The sequence below is a fragment of the Microchirus variegatus genome (genome assembly GCF_963457635.1).
Source record: "Microchirus variegatus genome assembly, chromosome: 20".
NCBI lineage: Eukaryota > Metazoa > Chordata > Actinopteri > Pleuronectiformes > Soleidae > Microchirus > Microchirus variegatus.
This window is the reverse complement of record NC_139821.1, coordinates 819,709-838,205: the sequence shown is the minus strand read 5'-3', so window position 1 is coordinate 838,205 and position 18,497 is coordinate 819,709. Positions and strand designations below refer to the sequence as shown.

The window sequence follows — 18,497 nt, the reverse complement described above, 5'->3', positions numbered from 1 at the left end:
CATATTAGTGGAATTAAGTCAAGATTACGTGATTAAAACTTACTTTATGGAACAATAATGTAAGAATGTACTGAATAATCTTGTTTCTGAGCAGAAAGTGTTGTTTTCACGAGACTTTACAAGTGTGTGTGTGTGCGTGTGTGTGCGTGTGTGTGACTTCACTTCCCAATTTAGAGAGAGAGAGAGAGAGAGAGAGAGAGAGAGAGAGAGAGAGAGAGACATCATCCGGTTATGGTCTGTGAGCAAAAAAAAAAAAAGAAAAAGTGTAAGTGCAATGGTTTGCGCCATCGAGCTGATGCTGCGCTGCGTGAATTCACGTCTGATTTGAAGAAGAAGAAGAAGAGTTTTTGCAGAAAAGCGTCAATGAGAGAGAAATAATCTGCGTTAATCTGCGTTAATCTGCCGCGATGGACTGTACGATCAAGGTGAGTGTGTGTGTGCGTGTGTGTGTGTGTGTGTGTGTGTGTGTGTGTGTGTGACAGAGCAGAAACTCTCCCCACTCTCTTTCCTTCTTCTACTAAAGTTTCCTCTTCCTTCCCGTTGGTGGTTGAATGTTCGTCTCTATAATAACGACAGAGTCAGCGCGCGCGCTGTTAATCCACACACACACACGCACACACACACACACACACACACACTGAAGCAAACACCGAGATTAAAGACAGAAAACACCATCATCATCATCATCATCATCATCATCCTCACACTAAAGAGCTGCTTTTCATGGCGGTGATGAAGTTACCGCGCAGAAGGGCAGGTGTCCCTGAACGCACCACGGATAAGTTTGGACACAGTGAGAGAGACCTGGAGCTTTTTCTTCATCTTCATCATCATCATCATCATCAGATCACTGTCTGGTATTTTATTTTATTCTATTTTATTTTATTTTATTTTATTCTATTCCATCTCGTGTCCAAGTTGTGTAAGAAAATTGCAGAAATTAACGTTTGCATCAAAATCTGACGTTTTCTTGGACGAAAAGTAAGAAAATGAAGAAGATTGTCTTCATATTATTGTTCATTTCTCTATAGTTTTCACTATATTTATATTTATTCTAATGTATTTTATAAAGTCGTTAAAAATGGCAGCAAAGTTTAGTTTAAAAACAAAACCAACAAACTTTATATGGAAATAAATATAAATATAAATATATGAGTTTTATGCTGTTTAGAAATTCTTCAAATGTGACTTCAGGGCACTTTGGATTCCATGATTCTCACATCCTGTGTGTGTGTGTGTGTGTGTGTGTGTGTGTGTGTGTGTGTGTGTGTGTGCGTGCGTGTGTGTGTGTGTGTGTGTGTTGAAGGTTATTTTAAGTATAATTTATAGCAGTGAAACAGGTGTCGTTATCTGAACTCAACACACTTCCTGTCTCAGAGCTCACACACACACACACACACACACACACACATTTTCCGTGCACATTTCCGCCGCCTGGACAAAAAAAAAAAAAAAAAGTCAAACAAAAGCTTCGACAAAAGGAAAAAATGCAGCGTTTTAACTTTATAACACACTCTGTGTGTGTGTGTGTGTGTGTGTGTGTGTGTGTGTGTGTGTGTTCAGGGCCATTTCTTCTTCAGAAACACTGGACTTGTCAGGACCAGTGAAGAGAAACTTCAGTTTAAGACTAAGATTAGAACTGTGGTTAGGTTTAGATTAACGAGCATTAACAGGGTTAGGGTTAGGGTTAGATTAATAGAAGTCACAGGATACATGACTGTGTGTGTGTGTGTGTGTGTGTGTGTGTGTGTGTGTGTGTGTGTGTGTGTGTGTGTGTGTGTGTGTGTGAAAACCACACGGTTGTGTGTTTGTGCAGCAGCAGAAAACACAAACTCTTCAGCTGCTTCAGGCTCTTTGCAAAATCAGCTTCGACTTCGACTTTTACTTCTGCTTTTCTGTCACTTGCCTCAGACGAGGAGGAGGAGGAGGAGGGGGGGGGGGAGGAGGAGGAGGAGGAGGAGGAGGAGGGGGGGGGGGGGAGGAGGAGGAGGAGGAGGAGGAGGAGGAGTAAAGTGTCTTTGCACAACTGTATGTTGTTAATGTGGATTTACAGCTTATTCTGAGCGACTGTGTTGGTTTCAGTTAGATTTAGTCGACACAAACACCTGCACACACACACTGAGGAGCTCATGCATATGAACTGTTGCAGACATAAATGTAAACACACTGTAAAAAAAGAAAAAGTTGAGAAAATTTCAAGGTAATTTACTGTAATCAGTGTTTGAGTTTACAGACCAACAGAAGATCTAGAGTTGAGCCAACTGAACATTCTGTTTTCAAACAGTTTGACAAACTAATCTTGTTCAGATAATTTAAAAAATAAATGAAAACATTAGTCTGACTAACTCTAATTTACAAGTTTGTCTAACGAAAATAATTATTAGTTGATTTGACTTTTTAAAAACTCCAGATCTTTTGTTGGACTGTAAACTCAAACATGGATTGCACTAAGTTGACTTAAAACTTTTTTTTTACAGTGTATCATCATCATCATAGCTGTTGTTTTAACTGAGTTTATACACTGTAAAAAAAAGTTCTCAACATTGATTGCAGTAATTTGCCCTAAAACTTTGAGATTTCTCAACTTTTTCTTTTTTTACAGTGTATAAACTCAGTAAAAGCAACAGCTATGATGATGATGATACACTGTAAAAAAAAGTTGAGAAAATTTAAAATTTCAACTTGCTGCAATCAGTGTTTGAGTTTACAGTCCAACAAAAGATCTTGTAAGTTAGAGTTTTGCAAACTGAAAATTCTGTTTTCAAACAGAGATAATTCAAAAATTTAATTAAAACATTTACAAATGTACAACTAATTTACAAGTTTGTCTAACAAAATAATTCATTAGTTGGTGGTACTTTTTAAAAACAGTTTTTTTTACAGTGTATAAACTCAGTAAAAACAACAGCTATGATGATGATGATGATGATGATGATGATGATGATGCACTGTAAAAACAAAAAGTTGACAAAACTTAAAATTTCAATTTGAGTTTACAGACCAACAAAAGATCTGGAGTTTAAAAAAAAGTTTGGCTAACTCATCTTGTTCAGATAATGTAAAACATTTATTTAAAAAATAAAATTTAGAATTTTGAGTTTTCACAAATCTAATTTACAAGTTTGTCTTATAAAATAATAATGAGTTGATTGAACTTTTTGACAATAGAAAGGTCTTAAAATGCACAGTTAAGACTAAATTGATGAATTAAAAATGTTTAAAATCCTAAAAGATCAGCGATTATAAATCAATCAATAAGTCACATTATTGCCTCCTCCTCTTCCTCCTCTTCATCGTCCTCTTCGTCACAAACGAGCGTTTAGTTTGAGTAAGAGTTGATGATGCAACGTCTGAAAGCTGCTGATTTAGAGTCAGTTTGACTGAAGTCAACAATCTGAGCTCAAACTGAAGCTGTTTTTATTTAAAACAGTGTTAACGTTCTTCATCTTCATCTTCATCATCATCATCATCTTCATCACGGTCCTCTTCTTCTTCTCTCTTGTTGAAGGTTGTTTTTTTTGTCCCTCAGCGACAGAAAGCTGAAACACTAACTAACAGGAAGTGAGCTGTGGCTTCAGCGGTCACACTTTATATTTGTATCAGTGAAAAAAGACAGAGTGTGAAAAACCATGAAGAACGACAGTGACTCACTTTAAAGAGAAAACACTGAGGAATCGTCTGAAACACGTGATGAAACGGCTCATTCTGCTTCTTCTTCACTGAAGGGTTAGACGTTGGCAGCTGTGTTTCAGTCATGGTTCAGCCATGGTTCTGCCCAAGTGTTCCAGCTATGGTTCAGCTGTGTTTCAGTTGTGTTTCATTTGTGTTTCAGCCAAGTTTTCAGTCATGTTTCAGCCATGGTTCAACTGTGTTTCAGCTGTGTTTCAAGCAAGTTTTCAGTCGTGTTTCAGCCATGGTTCAGCCCAAATGTTTCAGCTATGGTTCAGCTGTGTTTCAACAGTGTTTCAGCTGTGATTTTCTGCCATGTTTCAGCTGTGTTTCAGGCTTGTTACAGTCGTGTTTCAGCTGTGTTTCAGCAATGTTTAAACCGTGTTTCAGCTGTGTTTCAGGCAAGTTTTCAGTCGTGTTTCAGGCAAGTTTTCAGTCGTGTTTCAGCCATGGTTCAGCCATGTTTCAGCTGTGTTTCAGCTGTGTTTCAGCAATGTTTAAACCGTGTTTCAGCTGTGTTTCAGGCAAGTTTTCAGTCGTGTTTCAGGCAAGTTTTCAGTCGTGTTTCAGGCAAGTTTTCAGTCGTGTTTCAGCCATGGTTCAGCCATGTTTCAGCTGTGTTTCAGCTGTGTTTCAGCAATGTTTAAACCGTGTTTCAGCTGTGTTTCAGCTGTTTCAGGCAAGTTTTCAGTCGTGTTTCAGCCATGGTTCAGCCCAAGTGTTTCAGCCCAAGTGTTTCAGCCATGTTTCAGCCATGTTTCAGCCGTGTTTCAACCATGTTTCAGCCGTGTTTCAGCCGTGTTTCAGCCAAGTTTTCAGCCAAGTTTTCAGCTGTGTTTCAGCCGTGTTTCAGCCGTGTTTCAGCCATGTTTCAGCTGTGTTTCAGCCATGTTTCAGCTGTGTTTCAGCCATGTTTCAGCTGTGTTTCAGCCGTGTTTCAGCTGTGTTTCAGCCATGTTTCAGCTGTGTTTCAGCCATGTTTCAGCTGTGTTTCAGCCGTGTTTCAGCCAAGTTTTCAGCCAAGTTTTCAGCTGTGTTTCAACTGTGTTTCAGCCATGTTTCAGTTGTGGGTTGGATTTTTGTTGTTGGTGATTATTCTGCGTCTGAAACCATCAAACTTCACTTCATGTGAAAACGAGCTCTGTCAAGCAATACTATCAGACCTGAGAGAGGGAGCATTTATGTGCAAAACACAAACTTAGTTTATGATTTTGTTTTCTGCTTTTGCATTTGTGTTTTTTTGCGTTTGTGTTTTTTGCGTTTTGCAGGTATAATAATAATTTGACCTAATAATTGAACGTATTGATTACATATTGCATGTATTAGCTTTCCCACATTGATGTGATTTCTGAATGAGGAAATACCACATTGTGTTTTCCGTGCATGAAGACGTTAGCGACGCTCAGACAACAATTGAGCTAAAAACAACACATCGGAAAAAAAGAAGAAAAAACAGAAAAACAAACCCAAACAATGAAAAGGCGGCGCTTCAATCAGGACTCACGTCTTCTCAGTGTCCAGTGACTCTGACCTCGTCCACACACCAACTCTGTTGTTTTCCACATTTAAAATGACCCACTTTTTCACCCCCTCCATTTCCTCTGAGTTGGTCTGAGCCAAAGGTTCCTCTGCACATGGACCACGGGTTTCCTGTCCGACACCGACAAAGAAACACTGACGTACGACAACTGAAGACAATGCTCAGCTCCTCTAAACAAACACGCAACTGCACACAGGAGTGGACAACACAAGAGTGTACGACACAACAGTACAACACAAGAGTACGACACAAGAGTACAACACAAGAGTGTACAACTCAAGAGTTCAACACAACAGTACAACACAAGAGTACGACACAAGAGTACAACACAAGAGTGTACAACACAACACAAGAACACAACACAAACGTACGACACAAACGTACGACACAAACGTACGACACAAGAGTACAACACAAGAGTGTACGACACAAGAGTACGACACAAGAGTACAACACAAGAGTATGACACAAGAGTACAACACAAGAGTGTACGACACAACAGTACAACACAAGAGTACAACACAAGACGACAACACAACAGTACAACACAACAGGACAACACAACAGGACAACACAACAGGACAACACAAAAGTGTACAACACAAGAGTACAACACAAGAGTACAACACAATAGGACAACACAAGAGTGTACAACACAAGAGTACAACACAACAGTACAACACAAGAGTACAACACAACAAGACAACACAACAGGACAACACAACAGTACAACACAAGAGTACAACACAAGAACACAACACAACAGTACAACACAAGAGTACAACACAACAAGACAACACAACAGTACAACAACAGTACAACACAAGAGTACAACACAAGAACACAACACAACAGTACTACACAACAGGACAACACAAGAACACGACACAAGCGTACAACACAACAGTACAACACAAAACAACACAACAGTACAACACAACAGGACAACACAAGAGTACAACACAACAGGACAACACAAGAGTACAACAAAAGAGAGTACAACAAAAGAACACAACAGTACTACACAAGAGTGTACAACACAAGAGTACAACACAAGAGAGTACAACACAAGAACACAACACAACAGTACTACACAACAGGACAACACAAGAACACGACACAAGCGTACAACACAACAGTACAACACAAAACAACACAACAGTACAACACAACAGGACAACACAAGAGTACAACACAAGAGAGTACAACAAAAGAACACAACAGTACTACACAAGAGTACAACACAAGAGAGTACAACACAACAGTACTACACAAGAGTACAACACAAGAGTACAATACAAGAGTACAATACAAGAGTACAATACAAGAGTACAACACAAGAACACAACAGTACTACACAACAGAAGAGCACCATGTTGTTTGTGAGGCGTTGGTGAAGAAGCTGCTGAACACAGGAAGTCAGATTATAATCTGGATCAGACTCAAACTCAAACTCTGGATTCTAACGTCAGATCAAAGTGTGGTTAAAGAAAGTGTTTGACAACAGAAGCTTCAACATGTTTCTGCTGCTGATTTAACCCTAAAATCTACATCGATTATTAAGAGAAGATTAAAAATAGGTCGTGACCTCTGCTGTGTCTCTGTCCAACAGGAAGCTCTGTCCGTGGTGAGCGAGGATCAGCCCATATTCGAGCCCCCCTTCACCGCGGCCGTGCACATGAAGACCGAGATGACGTCGCCCGGCGGCTTCGGCCCGGCGTCCAAACACAGTCCTGAGCCCTCTGAGCCCGAGTGGGCGGGGCCTAGAGCTCAGAACTCTGGGAAAAGAAGCGAACACATGAACGGGAGCAGGTGAGTCAGCAGGAGCGACCGGGGGGCCCCGGGGGAACCCTGGGTTCCCGGATTATCCGAGTGTGGCTTTGTTTTACCGTTAATGTCAACGCGTGTCAGGGTTTCCCAGAGAACCTAAAAATATCCCTTTCTTTGAAACGCAGCGGCACAATTCCTCTGTTCAATCGTAATCCTTGGATTATTTAATCTGAGCTCTATGGTCATAAATAGCACAAAAAAAGTAGATCTACACACTCAGCTACTGCATCACATGATTGTTTTTAACAAATAACAAGTCAGAAGTCAAATTCATTCATTTACTGAACATAAATGTTTAAGTTCCATATTCTGTTAAATCAGGGGTTTCAAACTCGAGCGGCCCGCCAGACGATGTCGTGCGGCCCTACACTTATTTTATTTTGAAATGACACAATTCCACATTTAATTATATATAAGCTTGTGTAGTGTTTTAATTACAATTGTCTACATGTTCATTTTGAGCTAATTTTGTTATTCTTTTTTTGTTATTTACAGATTCATTTTGTGTCATACATGTTTTTTTTTTTTTTTGTCTTGAGCTATATATCAAAACAAAGACTTTTACTTTGAAATGGTGTGCGATGTCAGCCTAATTAATTATTAATTATTAATATACTTTTTTATTATATATTATATATATTTGGTTATTAATACTTGTATTATTATTATTATTATTATTATTATCATTATTAATATTATTACTTTTATAATTATTGTTATTATTATTATTATTAATAAATATTTAATTAGCCTAATTAATAATTAATTATTTATATTTTTTTATGATATATTAGATATATATTTAATTATTAATTATTTAATTATTATTATTATTATTGATGAATTAACTAATTAATTAATTAAATAATTAAATAATTAGATAGTTTTATAATTACATAATTGATTAATTAATTAAATAAATAAATTAATTAATTAATAAATTCAATAATTAAATAATTAGATAGTTTTATAATTAATTAATTAATTAATTAATTAAATAAATAAATAAATAAATAAATAAATAAATAATAAAATAATAAAATAATAAAATAAATAAATAAATGTATTAACTTATTAATTAAGATCAGTCACCTACAGACAGGAATGACTGTAGTGAAATGCACAAACACTCATTTGAACCTGATTGCTATGGTCATTTTTTGCTGATTTTGTCTAACTGATTTTGGTTCCTATGGTTTCTGCTTTAGCGTTGAGTCTCCGGTGGACTGCAGCGTCAGCGCCAAACGCTCCAGACACATGAGCAACGACGGTCCACCGATAATCTACCAGGTCTCGTACGCAGAACCTCGAGTCAGTCCTGAGACCACATCACCACCGAGCAGCACCACGGACGAGAAGAGGGTCATCGTACCTGCAGGTCAACTCACTCACACACACATCACCGTCTAAACTGTACGTTAACACATCAGGAGTTCACTCACGTTCTCCAAAGGACTTCCTTATTCATCCCAACACAGATCTTTTTTTGCCTAAATGAGGTGAAGAATATCAAAAATGCACCGTCGTAGGTTTTGAGGCCGTTTTCAAAGCATGGATAATAACTGTTGAAGTTATTACGATGATTATTAGGACGAGTCATCACAATGTTATCACTCACAGAAGGTTCAACCATCACCAAAGTCCTCAGGTTCTTTGTGCCCACAGAGTTCTCAGTGAGTCACAGTCTGGATTCTGGTTCTAGTCAAAGATTCCAGACTGAGTCACAAAGTCTTGAGTTAAAGAGCTTCATAATTACTGGATGTGGATCAGAACAAAGACAATCAGGATCTGAGGGTGTGGTTCCTTCTGTTCAACACTTCACCTCCTGCCTATTATCACCATTATTATTACTATTATTATTACTGGAAATTCACATGACATTGTTTGTGACTGGAAGTGAGTTTTCCTCGTCATTATTTCACTTCTAAAATCAAGATTTCAATTTATCCTGTTTCTGACCTGGAAAAACATTATTTACCAAACTCTCTAAACTCTAAATTTCACCATAACTAATTCACAGCTTTATCGAACACAAAATACTGTTTTGATTTGATTACAACTTTATCTTATGTCTGTTATTTTAATCATATACACATCAATCTGAACTAACAGGTTAGTTAAGTAAAGTTAAGTTAAGTTCTTCTTCCTCTAAAAAAATAAACAATTAATATAAGAATGACATTATTTCTACAAACTAATCCTTTTTTATTCCAGGATAACAAAAGTAAAAAATACAGAAAATACAGAACAGAAAGTTCATGTAAACTTTGCTCTGGACTCATTGGTAAATGCTCAGGGTTTTGCGGAGCCCCCGAAGTGACATGAGATAAAAAAAAAAAAAAAAAAAAAAGATGAAAAAAATGTTTTTGAAATGTCGAGTTTCAAAGTCAAGATCTCGACTTTCCCAAAAAAAATTGAAAAAAAAAAATATTTTTTGAAAAAAATATATTTTTTGAAAAAAATATATCTTTTGAAAAAAATAATTTGTTTTCCAATTTTTTTGGGAAAGTCAAGATCTCAAGTTTCCCAAAAAAAATCTGAATTTTTTTTTCTCATTTTTTTGAAAAAAAAAAAAATATGAAAAAAATGTCATAAAAAAATTATGAAAAAAGTTTTCAATTTTTTTTTTGAAAATTAACTTTTTTTTTCATGATTTTTTGGAAACTCGAGATCTCGACTTTTCAAAAAAAAAAAAATTGAAAAAAAAAATTTCATAATTTTTTGGAAACTAGAGATCTCGAGTTTGCAAAAAAAAAGAAAAAAAGAATTTAAAACAATTTTTCTTGGGAAACTCGAGATCTTGACTTTCCCCAAAAAAATTTAAAACAATTTTTCTACTTTTTAAATTTTTTGGTCATTTTATTTTTTCTCCCCATGTCACTTCGGGGGCTCCGTAGGGTTTGGATCCCTGGTTCCTCAGATTTCTAAGTATGTTTTGACTGATCGTAGTCCATCACTTCCCTGTGTGACTGCAGACCCAGAGGTCTGGACTCAGGACCATGTCCGTCAGTGGCTGGACTGGGCCATCAAAGAGTACGTCCTGGAGGAGGTGGACGTCCTGCTCTTCCAGACGCTGGACGGAAAAGCTCTGTGCAAGATGAGCAAGGACGACATGATGAGGCTGACGTCAGCGTACAACGCCGACATGCTGCTGTCGCACCTCAATTACCTCAGGCAGAGTAAGGACTCTTTCGTTCACTTGTAATATATTAAAAAAAGCAATTAGTCATAATTTGGCACGTGCAAAATCTTCAGAATTTGTTTATCGCAAGAAATATAAAAGAATTTTGCATCATATGACGTGAAAATACCCGTATAAATATGTAGCTTTGTTCACAAAGTTGACCTGATTCAGCAAAACCAACGTGATTGTTGGTTTCAGCACAAAATGATCCTAAATCAGCTAAAAAACAACTTAATCCATAAACGTGTTTATTCTAGTAAAACGCGTCAGTACCTCTTACAACCACACGCTGAACTATTCAGTGATAACGATGATGTTTTCAATGATTTTCTTTGTCTAAATCTGAAAATACGGATTAACAAATCTGTATTTTTTTTCATGTCTTTGCTTCAGGCAGCCCGACGTTCACATACGCCACCACTCCGACCAACACCACCCCCCCACTGCAGCCCAGAATACAGGTGAAAGCAGGTGAGATCACAACAAACACATTTAACATCATGGAAACTGACTTTAAAGGCGCCATACGTAAGAATGTGGCCAAAAACAGTTACTACATTCAAATTCAAAACACCGTGGTCTTTAAGGTTTGGTTTTCTGACTGCAATGATTGGTAGACGGCGGTAGGTGGCGCCACACGACGCCAAAACATGATTTCAAAACATAAACATGATTTGCAGTCTGCAAAATATTTTTTTTAATGCGAATATTTAGTCTGTACTGTTGTTGTTGGTGAGTTCAGTTTGTTATATGAACATTATTCCTGAGTCTCTGTGACACATTAGGAGGATTTTACGGCCAGTTGCTTCAGATTTATTACATAATGCACCTTTAACACAACAAACCATGAGGGAACCTGAGCAAACCTTCATTTCCTCATCTGTTTTTGAGGAAATGAACGTTTGTGTGTGTTTGCAGAAACACAGAAAAACCTCTGACACTTCATCCAAACACGTCTACAGACGAGTGAATCAACGTAGTACACATATATATATATATACACACATATATATATATATATACACATATATATATATACACACACACATATATATATATATACACACACATATATATATACACATATATACATATATATATATATACACACACATATACATATATATATATATATACACACACATATATATATATATATACACACACACATATATATATATACACACACATATATATATACACACACACACATATATATATATATATACACACACATATATATATATGTATATATATATATACACACACATATATACACACATATACATACATGTATACATATATACATATATATACACATACATGTATACATATATACATATATATACACATACATGTATACATATATACATATATATACACATACATGTATACATATATACATGTATACATATATACATATATACATACATGTATATATGTACATATATACACACATGTATATATGTACATATATACACATATACATATATATATACACATATACACATAAATATATATATATACACACACACATATACATATATATACACACATATACATGTATACATATATATATACACATATACATGTATACATATATACATATATATATATACACACATACATATATATTTACATATGTACACACACACACACACACGTATATATAATCCATACAATCCAATACAGGTTTTTCACTGTGGGTTCATTTAAAAGCTCATCAGCTCACAAAGGTCTCATATCTATGGTCTGGTCCCAGAAGGCTGTTTATTAAGTGAACATCATAGTATTTATATTTGTTTTATATATATTTCACTATGAAGAAGCTAAAACACCCTCTTTTTTTTTGCCTAAATGAGGTGAAATGAGGTTTTTAGGTCCATAAAGTTTCGAGGCTGTTTTCAAAGCATCAATAATAACTGTTGAAGTTTATATTCGCTCTAATGTTCACACACAGACTCTGTCACAGCTCCGTCTGCGTCTGTTTGTCATTTTAAAGACAGTTAAAGACAGTTTATTAATGTAAATCCTCGTCTCCGTGCGCCTGATAACAAGAACTCGAGAATGAGTCGAAAACTCAACAGCAAGTTTCATACAGGAAACAGCTGCAGCCGCACAGGAAGTGGAGATATCAGGTCCTGCTTCAGGGACACGACTCACAACGGTGCAGGGCAACAAGGGGCAGTTTGAAGCCATAAAGCTTAAAACGTCTTTATCACCTGTGTTTACTGACGTTCACATGTTTCTGACTGGTCTTCTCTCTGTTTTCCTGCACAGAGACAGAGTTTGATGAGATCAGCCGCAGAAACAGCTGGACCTCAAACACCATGACTGCAGCACAGAAAGGTAAAGCAGCAGCAGAGTCTCATCACTGTTCATCCTGTTTTGTCCTCAGATTAATTCTGACGCTTCATGACTTCCAGGTTCTTCCATGGATCAGCATCACAGCACCAGAGTCACAGAGTCCACGCCGAGAATCGTCCAAGGTACAAAAACTCTTCATCTTCTGTCTTCTCCATCATCTCCACAGCAGATCATCATGTCCTCCATCATGTCCTCCATCATGTCCTTGTGGATATTGTACTTTCAGTTTCAGTCTGAGGAGGATCATTGAAGTGATCACCTTCATATGAAACTTAAAAGACTAAATATATTGGACAGGATTCTCTTTCTGTGGAACATGAACAGATAATTCCTCCACTGGTCATCATGGGTAAAATGAAGCCACAGTAAAAGTAGAACATGGCGAACATCCCATAATAAGCCTCTAACAACCACTGTGTTTGACCTCATTAATGCAAGAGACTGTTTTACAGCTGTGGCTTTGGCTGAATTATAGATTATTTGATATTCATGACTTTGATTTTATATACATATAAAATCAAAGTCATGAATATCAAATAATATATACATATATACATATATACACACGCATATATACATGTATATATGTATACACATACATGCATACATATACACACGTATATATATACACATACATATGTATATATATATATATATACGTATATGTATATATATACACACACACATATATACACACACATATATATGTAAATACATGCATACATATATATACACACACATATACACATACACGTATATATGTATATACACACATACATATATACACATACATATACACACATACATGTATATATACATACACATATATATATACAAATATACATGCATATATATACACATATACATGCATATATACACACACATACATATATGCATACATGTATATATATGCATACATACGCATACATGTATATATATATACACGTATATATGTATATATATGCATACATGAATATATATACACGTATATATGTATATATATGCATACATATATGCATACATGTATATATATATACACACGTATATATGTATATATATGCATACATACATACATATATGCATACATGTATATATATACACGTATATATGTATATATATGCATACATATATACACGTATATACGCATATATATGCATACATATATATACACACATATATATATATATATATTTACACACACACACATATATATATATATATACACATATATATGTATACATACTTGTATATTTGTGTTTTCTTTTCAGACCCATATCAGACACTAGGGTCCATAAGCAGTCGATTAGCTAACCCAGGTAAGAAGCTAAATCACATGAGTTGATAAGAACACGAATGAGGCCTTTTCCACTGCTCTGACGACAGAATCACATCAAAACAAGAGCATTTCCAAAATGTAGTAAACATTCAGCAACACCTGTTGTGTCAGCGCAGTTTCCACACGCTAACTTAAGCTTACGCTAACACAAAAAAGACGAAATCTGGCTGTCACCAAAAATGACTGTTTGCCCTGATGTTTCCTCACAGAAGGCCAAACCCTCAGCTCGTCCAAGAACCGCACGGGCAAACAAAGTCCGTACAAGCTGCCTGACCCCAGCGCTCACAGGCCTGTGGGTAGGTGTCTGCCCTGTTGTCTCGCACACAGTGAAAAGGTCACATTTGGTGTTAAAAATGATGTATTATATATGTTATACATGTCATATTATGTGATGGGAAAGAACAACAAACGTACACAAACTCAGTGTCAAAAGAGAAACGCTGTCCAAGGTCCTGGAATACTAATAATACTAATAATATTCATTTTAAAGACTCACATTACAAAACCTGATTGTTGTGACTTCACATTTACTTTACTTACTACATCTTAAACCACTTTAGACCTCTATAGACCTGTTAGACCTCTTAAACCACTTTAGACCACTTTAGACCTCTATAGACCTCTTAAACCACTTTAGACCTCTATAGACCTGTTGGACCTCTTAAACCACTTTAGACCTCTATAGACCTGTTGGACCTCTTAAACCACTTTTGACCTCTATAGACCTGTTAGACCTCTTAAACCACTTTAGACCACTTTAGACCTCTATAGACCTCTTAAACCACTTTAGACCTCTATAGACCTGTTGGACCTCTTAAACCACTTTAGACCTCTATAGACCTGTTAGACCTCTTAAACCACTTTAGATCTCCTTAGACCTCTTAAGACCTCTAGACCTCTTAAACCACTTTAGACCTCTATAGACCTGTTAGACCCCTTAAACCACTTTAGACCTCCTTAGACCTCTTAAGACCTCTAGACCTCTTAAACCACTTTAGACCTCTATAGACCTGTTAGATCTCTTAAACCACTTTAGACCTCTATAGACCGCCTTAGACCTCTTAAGACCTCTAGACCCCTAGATACCCCTTCAGACCTCTATAGACCTCTTAGACCTCTGTAGACCTCTTTAGACCTCTTAGACCCCAGGCCTCTTTAGACCTCTTAGACTGCGTTAAACCTCTCAGACCTCTTTAGACCCCTTATACCTCTTTAGACCTCTGTAAACCTCTTTAGACCTCTTTAAACCTCTTAGACCTCTTAAAACCTCTTTAAACATCTTTAAATCTCTTAGACCTCTTAACAGACCAGCCTTTTGTCTGCTTCACCACGTAGACCTCTTTGACGTCTTTAGACATCTTTAGACCCTTTTAGACCTCTTTAGACCCTTTTAGACCTCTTTAGACCATGACAGACACAGACTTCTGATAATTCTGCAGAATTAAGTGAAAATCCTCTCCTATAGGAATAATGTTCATATAACAAACTGAACTCACCAACAACATCAGTACAGCTAAAATATTTGCACCGCAAATCATGTGGCGCCACCTACTGCCGTCTCCCAGTCATTGCAGTCAGCAGACTCAGCAGTTGCCAGAGAAAACCTACAAACCTAAAAAAACCTCTGTGTTTTGAGTGCAGTAACTGTTTTTGGCCACACTGTCACGTACGGCGCCTTTAACGCGTCCCCCTCCTGGTCGTCCCTTGCAGGTTCGGGGCAGATCCAGCTGTGGCAGTTCCTGCTGGAGCTGCTCTCCGACACCAACAACGCCGGCATCATCACCTGGGAGGGAACCAACGGCGAGTTCAAAATGACCGACCCGGACGAGGTGGCCAAGCGCTGGGGGGAGCGCAAGAGCAAGCCCAACATGAACTACGACAAGCTGAGCCGCGCCCTGCGCTACTACTACGACAAGAACATCATGACCAAGGTGCACGGCAAGCGCTACGCCTACAAGTTCGACTTCCAGGGAATCTCGCAGGCGCACCAGAACCACTCGGCGGAGGGCGGCATCGTCAAGTTCCAGGCGTCGGAGATGTCGTACGTGCAGCCCTACCACAGCCACCAGCCCAAAATGAACTTCATGGGCGGACACCCGTCACCGATGCCCGTCTCCCCTGGAAACTTTTTTGCGCCTCCATCCACGTACTGGAACTCCCCCAACAGCCCCATCTACCCGGGGTCAGCCATGAGCCGACACCCGGCCACTCACTCCCACCTGAGCTCACCATACTACTGAGGAGAGGACGTTTGACGGATGTGGACGGACGTGGACGGATGTGGACACCTGCAGGACGTACCTGAGCTGAGAGATGATATGACGCTACAGTGACGCTTCGTACGGGCATCACGACGCCGTCTTTGTCACATCCGTCCTTAAAGTTGCATTACGTAATAAATCTAAAGCGACTTAAGGCCATAAAATCCTGCTAATATGTCCAACAACAACAACAGTACAGACAAAATATATTCGTTTTGAAATCATGTTTTGGCGTCACGTGGCGCCACCTACAGCCGTCTACCAATCATTGCAGTCAGTAGAGTCTCAGCTGCCGAGCAACCACGGGTTGCCAGTTAGGTCAGAAAACGAAACCTCAAAGACCTCGGTATTTTGAATTTGAGTGTAGTAACCGTTTTTGGCCACATTCTTACATATGGCGCCTTTAAACACACGGACGAAACATCAACTCTGTAGAAAACGTAAACACGTCGACGTCTTTACTCGTCACTGAAGACATTTATATTAGCGGTTATTCAGTCGTTTTAATACCAAGTTTGTTTGTTTTTTGTTTTTTTATATTTGAACGTTGTTGTAAAGTCTAAAGTCATATCATCTTGACAGCGCGGTTAGCACAAACGTTAGCATCGCTGCAAAGCTCACATTCAATGTGACTGACATTTGTAAAAGACAAAGTTGTACAGAATAATTGTTATGTAGCGACGTAATTCACGATGTAAAGGGAATAAATGACGCTTGTATCTGAAATCTCAACATTCCGTTCACTTCTGTTCACTTTGATTAAAAAAACATGTTCAATTCACAACGATTTCCAACGGAAAACAGAACACAGAGCAGCTAACGTGAGCTGAACTTATTAAATCTGAGCTTTTATATTTGGAAAAAGGACTAAACGTAAACACGAGCAAATCTAATGATAACTTTAAGATTTATTTAAGCTAAACTTGAACTATCCTGGCTACAATCTGACAGAAACCTTTAATAAAGGTTAACTAAAGAAATACATTTACAGTTTTATTACGGACTTTAAAGAATTAAATGTTGAATTTAATCATTTCTAAATAAGTGCAGGGCCGCAGGATAACGACTGGCGGGTCCCATGTGGCCCCCGGACCCCGAGTTTGAGACCCCTGGTTTAGAATCATGGTGGTGGTAGATAAATGTGATTTTTATAATCCTAATAATCTGCAAATAAGAAAAAAATATATATACATATTGCTTCATGTCATTTTTGGATGGAGATGATGCCGTGGATTTTTGCTCTCGGCTTATTTCCCGTTGCCAGTAGATGGCGCTGAAACAACACGTTACATGATGGTGAAACCTAAGACATGAGGATGATGATGATGATGATGATGACGTACTCAGACACAGAATTTATTAGTTGTATAATGAAGCCATTCATGCTCAACTCGTTACTGTTCACGTCAGTTTTATTTGTCAAAATCAAAGGTTTCTTCAAATATTCTGTGACGTTCAGTGAACTCATCCTCTTCCTCCTCCTCTTCCTCCACAACAGCAGAACCCTTCACTCGCTTCTGTCCCCGTGTCACTGCTCCACGTCTGAAAGGCCAGTCCACTTCCTCCACCTTGGCCTTGTCCAACTTGGCCTTGTCCAACTTGGCCTTGTCCAACTTGGCCTTGTCCAACTTGGCCTTGTCCAACTTGGCCTTGTCCATCTTGGCCTTGTCCATCTTGGCCTTGTCCAACTTGGCCTTGTCCAACTTGGCCTTGTCCAACTTGGCCTTGTCCAACTTGGCCTTGTCCAACTTGGCCTTGTCCAACTTGGCCTTGTCCAACTTGGCCTTGTCCATCTTGGCCTTCACTGAGCTCTCCTCATCTTTACCCTTCAAAGTCCTTGCTTTAACTCCATCCTGCAGCTTCGTGACCCATCCTTTGGTCCCTGGTCGGGTTGAAGCTGCCGTTTTTCTGGTTGTTGATGTCGAGGTGGTGGTGGAGATGGTGGAGGTCGTGGTGGAAATCGTTGTCTTTTTCGGGATTGTAGAGACTCTCACTTTGGGCTTTACTGTCCACAATTTGCTGGTGATTGTTTTGGATTCTTTTGCTGTTAGAACACAATCACAATCATCAAATCTTGGCCGTGATCCACGCGTCAGTTTCAGGTAAATTCAAGAGGCCTTGGAGCGTGAATATATGTGGGTAGCTTTAGACGTTGTAGTCGTCTCAGCATGCTAAGTGGAGATGTAGCTTTAGACGTTGTAGTCGTCTCAGCATGCTAAGTGGAGCTGTAGCTTTAGATGTTAGCATACTAAGTGGAGATGTAGCTTTAGACGTTGTAGTGGTCTTAGCATGCTAAGTGGAGATGTAGCT

At 38.0% G+C, this 18,497-nt stretch overlaps 1 protein-coding gene across 3 annotated transcripts; it reads left to right on the top strand.

Annotated features, from left to right (window-relative positions):
• The first annotated feature begins 302 nt into the window (after positions 1-302).
• On the top strand, positions 303-16,779 carry fli1rs (Fli-1 proto-oncogene, ETS transcription factor-related sequence). 3 transcript variants are annotated; one of them, XM_083907153.1, is made up of 10 exons: positions 303-425; positions 6,822-7,021; positions 8,248-8,417; positions 10,015-10,218; positions 10,617-10,694; positions 12,504-12,572; positions 12,650-12,712; positions 13,859-13,906; positions 14,136-14,222; positions 15,637-16,779. In XM_083907153.1, exons 1-10 carry the CDS (start codon positions 408-410, stop codon positions 16,164-16,166), a joined length of 1,467 nt encoding a protein of 488 aa, XP_083763279.1. In that variant the 5' UTR covers positions 303-407; the 3' UTR covers positions 16,167-16,779. The 3 variants fall into 3 exon arrangements, with proteins under 3 accessions (XP_083763279.1, XP_083763280.1, XP_083763281.1); XM_083907155.1 differs by lacking the exon at positions 303-425 and adding an exon at positions 728-857; XM_083907154.1 differs by lacking the exon at positions 13,859-13,906.
• Positions 16,780-18,497: the final 1,718 nt, after the last annotated feature.

Bases quoted from the DNA above. Each gene is read 5' to 3' on its own strand.
- fli1rs (XM_083907153.1), top strand. The intron at 12,573-12,649 runs GTAAAGCAGCAG...CATGACTTCCAG, and splicing joins CATGACTGCAGCACAGAAAG to GTTCTTCCATGGATCAGCAT. The intron at 14,223-15,636 runs GTAGGTGTCTGC...CGTCCCTTGCAG, and splicing joins CAGCGCTCACAGGCCTGTGG to GTTCGGGGCAGATCCAGCTG.